The 4396-nt window shown below is 50.2% G+C and overlaps 1 protein-coding gene across 1 annotated transcript; it reads right to left on the bottom strand.

The window, feature by feature from the left end:
* Positions 1 to 501: 501 nt before the first annotated feature.
* Positions 502 to 4358, bottom strand: LOC104162240 (chromosome unknown open reading frame, human C19orf45; the record flags this gene model as incomplete). The annotated part of the gene is made up of 8 exons (XM_009700922.1): positions 502 to 690; positions 1222 to 1307; positions 2272 to 2473; positions 2693 to 2811; positions 3147 to 3262; positions 3354 to 3448; positions 3634 to 3739; positions 4267 to 4358. Coding segments are annotated over 8 exons (1005 nt in total), but the record flags the coding sequence as incomplete, so codon positions are not given.
* Positions 4359 to 4396: the final 38 nt, after the last annotated feature.

Raw genomic sequence — 4396 nt, forward strand, 5'->3', positions numbered from 1 at the left:
AGCTCACGTGAGTTATCAACTCAACAAAAACACACAGCTCACCTCTACGAAAACAGCCCACTCATCATAAGCTGGGGAGAGCTACCTCTCTGCCCTACTGTTCACTGACCTTCGGTTTCAGGCCTTGACACCAAAATCCAAACAGATAATGAGGGAATATTCCAGCCCACACACAACCCTGACAGTGCCTCTCTGCTTCTGATCTCTTGCCCTTTCTCTGAGCTTCCCCCAACCCCACCTGCCCCAGCGCCTGCCTAGAGCCACTCAGCGGGTCCTGCAACCCAGAGAGATGTCACCCACGGCTTTGGGCTAATCTCCCAGTGTTTATTCTTGCTGTCACAACACCTTCCTGTGTCCTCATTCAATTTGAGAAATAAATGTTCCCTGTAATAACACACAGACGGGCCAAGAGCAGGGCACCAGGATGGCTAACAGGCAACATGACCGGTAGGCAGTCCACAGTGCAGCAAATTCTGGGTGGTCACTGAAGAAGGGAGAACATCACTGTGCAAAGAGCACCTTCCTCTGGGGACCGTATCTTCTCAGGGTCCCCAGGGGGATGCAGTTCACTTGGGAGTTTGCCTTTTGGATTTCTGCTGGGCCTCTGGATTTGGACGTGAACTCATCTTTCTGCTCAGTCCTGAAGAGGTCCGGTGCCCTCCAGGGTAGCCCCAGGTGTGAGCATTTGAGCTGAGGAGAGAAAAGAGCTTTCAGCACATGGGGCTGGGGCTGGGGAAGAGGCAGGTGGTAACGTGGAACCTGACAGCCCTAACATCTGAGCCTCCTGTTGCTACCTGACGGGTCATCCCCCTGTGCCTGCCTGCACTCTCTCTCTGGCAGATGCACAGCCTTCTCTGCTGGTGGTGCAAAGAGACATTTACCCTGGCTGGAGACCTCTAGCCATGCCAATTTTCCTCTCCTGATCCTCTGTGGGCAAGCAGAATCGCCTTCCCACTCCCTCCAATGTTTCTTGGCTTAGGGATTTGGTTGCCTGTCCTTCCTCTCCCTTCCAAGATTTTTCTCGTCTTCCACTCTGCTCCCCACAGAACGTTTACTTGAGACTGGAGGCAGACACGATTTGGTGCGTGGCTGTCCCATCTCAAGTAGCTCAAGAGCACGCACCAAACCCGATGATGTTAGTGTGGAGGCTACGGCTTTGCTTGGTATAAACTCGCTTTCCCAAGCCGCCCCGTGGTAAATCCAACCCTATTAAGGCTGTACCTGCTGTAGCATGTCTTCGGGGAGTCGCTGGTTCTGCTGTCTGCGTGGGACCAGCATGGCCTGCGTGGTTGTGACAGAACTTTCATCTGCTGACAGACAGAATTGAAAAAAAAAAGTTAAATTCAAGCCAGTAAATTAGGAGGGAACATCAGAAAAGCTTTGCAGTTTGACTTGCAGTCGCAGATCTGCATGCATTTCCATTAACGAGAGGAAAAGACAGGCTTTGCCGTCAGCTCTTTGCTGAAAACCCTTGCCCAGACAGAAGACAATTCTCAGAGTGAGGAGGTAAATGAAGAAACTCACATGGCAGTTACAGGAATAGCACTCCATATGCTAGTTATGGAGCTGCTCCAGTAGTTTGGGGACAAGGAAAAGATCGATTCAACTGTGACCTGTTCCACATTTAGTAAAACAAATGGCTTAAAAACAGATACATGGCATGGAGGGACCTCTCTCTTAGTTGCAGAGTACTGGCCATCAGAAACAGGAGTGAACGTCAGAGGAGGATTTTCTTAACGCCTTCCATGACCAGCTCTAACCACATCCCTTCCTGAGGTTGCATAAGCACAGCTTTTGATCAAAATCCTCTCCTTCCTCCCGGATACAAACGCAAAACAACTTCTAAAAACAAATGTAGCAAGGGAGAAAGATCGAGCCACTGGTTCATGTCCCAGAAATCATTCACGTCACCTAAACATGCTAAACATTGCTGGATGATGGCAGCGAATGCCTATGGCTGGCACAGGCACCGAAGTGGCTGGTAAGCAAGATGTCATTTGGAGGGGTGAAAGTGCCCGAGCTAAGGAGCCGCTGTGAGAACCAGCACCAGCAGGCATGGGGCTGAGCACGGCTGTCCTGCCCGGTTTTGGGGTAAGTCTCGTTTTACTAAAGACCTGATGCTGCACCAGTGCCTTCCTGCCATCTCCAACCCAAGACGTTCGGGCTGCCTCCTTTCCCAGAGCACCAGGCATCGCTGTCCCTTGCACAGAGCCAGGAGAACCTCAGCAGGCTTCATCTGGCACCACGACAGTCTGAGCAACGCGGCCTTACTGTGGTCGTTGAAGGGGATGTGGCTCTCACGGTGGCTCTTGCTGTCTGCCATCACCCTCTGGCTCTGGCAGGGCGGCTGATAGTCTGAGTGCTGCGTTGTGCTGAAGAAACGGGAGCCTGAACACACATCTCCCAAGCAGATGTTGCTTCGATGTTTCTGAAGTAGCAAGTCAGGCTTCGGTGCGAAGTTCCACCTGTCAGTCTGGAGAACGCAAGAGCTGCTTTAACCGAAACAGGCTGTAGCTGAGAAAGGCGCCCTATTGCACATCACACCCTGCACAGCCCAGAGTCCGGCATTGCCACACCGTGCGGGGAGGGGAGAAGGGACAACGACGTCGGCTTTAGGTGCCAGAGTAGTGTACGTAAAAGAAGAGAGGGTCTCCACTAGAGAAACACCCGCACGGCAAAGCTGGGAACAGACCTCTGGGTAGGAGAGCTGCATAGTAGTAGTTCTTGCCAACGCTTGATTTCTCTCAGGGCCTTCATCACCTCTGGGGATGGATGAGGCGTATTTGTTTGGACAAGCGATAGTCACAGGCTCTGGCAAAAGTGAGAGTGAAGGATGTCAGAGCACTCCGGTCTCTGAACAATTTACAGCTACCGCAGCTTCTCCTCATGCAATAGAGCACAGGCATGAACACAACTATTTAACCTGCCAGGGAAGTGGAGTGAGGATGAAACAGAGCCTCACAGTAACGACACTGATGCCGAGTACATAAAAACTGTAACACATTAAAAATATAAAATTATATACATATTGTAGGAATGCATTATATCTTTATCTATAATTATATCACTAAAACCTACAGTTCAGCTCGTTATAAACCTCAGTAGTGGTCTGTACACATTGCCTCTGTGTCACAGACTTACCCTACCTATACTGTGTACTGGGAAGAGCTCTGACATCAAGGTGGAGAATCTGGTGCAACCATCCCCCAGCTGCAGGTTCGTGCGGTGGATCTGGGAGGCAGCATGTTCCTTGCCATAGACTCTGCAAGACATCAGATATGAGCTGCTTAAATAGCAACGTTCATCAGAAAGAGCAGTCCCTGGGGATGCCCATCAGGTTCTCCTGCTGATACCTGCGTGTCCTCTTGTCTGGGGCACGGTGGGCATGCTTCTGCTCGCTCACAGATCCACTGCTTCTGGGATCCCCAAATTTAACAGCAGACTTGTGCTGAAGGGAAGCCAACAGAGCTACACAACAGCCACTTAAAGCAGAATCCCTTGGTTTTCCCTCTCTGTCTTTCCACCCATTCGATTTTCCCTCACACAGATCCCACCCCTTTCAGGACAGAATTCAACATGGGAACGCGTTGCCCTTTAACTGTGTCTTGGTCCTCCCCAAAATCGTGCTGTTACCTTTTCATTTGGCTTTGCAGGTGGACTCCATTCACCCTTGAACTGTGCTTGATAAGAAGTGTGGTAGTAGGACTGTCCATCCCCTTTGACAGTGGGAACACATCCTGCCAAACAGCCAGAAGGGGAAATGAATGGTGTTATTTCTAAAAATGCTCTATTTAGCCTTGTAAGGAAATATTAATGATACTGAAGCTGCAATGCCAAGGCAGCTGCTCATTTAGCATTTTAGTACTACTGAATCAATTTTGTGTAATGAAATAGCAAAGCAATTGACACTGGATTGCAGAGAGGTGAGCCGCAACCCCGCAGAACATGGATGCGGTGTGCCAGAAGCAATGCAGTTCTGGTGTGAAAACTGCAGCATCTGAGGATACAAGAAGCATAAGAAGACAGCTGGAAAGGCTCCGCAGCAAAAGCTTGGCTGGTGAGTGGCTCTAGTTAGTGCTATTAACCGGTTTTATGAGCATCAGGTTGACTTACTCAGCTATAAAAAGAGAAAGCAAAATATCCAAATAGTTCTAACAACTTTAATTGCTCGCAGAGCCAAGCCACCGAACCCAGGTGGCTTTGTGCAGCGCTGAGGACTGCGGGGAAGGTCTGTTGGGGACGGACCCGCCTGTGAAACAGCTCACCCTGTGCCAGTGCCATGGCCTGGCAGCGTGCTGGATCTCATGTGCTGGGTACGAAAAAGCATAGACGGATGGAGGGAGCCTTATTTTCTGTCTGTCTCCACGAGGAATATTATCCTTCCATTTCTTGGCCG

This window comes from Cariama cristata, unplaced genomic scaffold, assembly GCF_000690535.1.
Source record: "Cariama cristata isolate BGI_N322 unplaced genomic scaffold, ASM69053v1 scaffold30685, whole genome shotgun sequence".
NCBI lineage: Eukaryota > Metazoa > Chordata > Aves > Cariamiformes > Cariamidae > Cariama > Cariama cristata.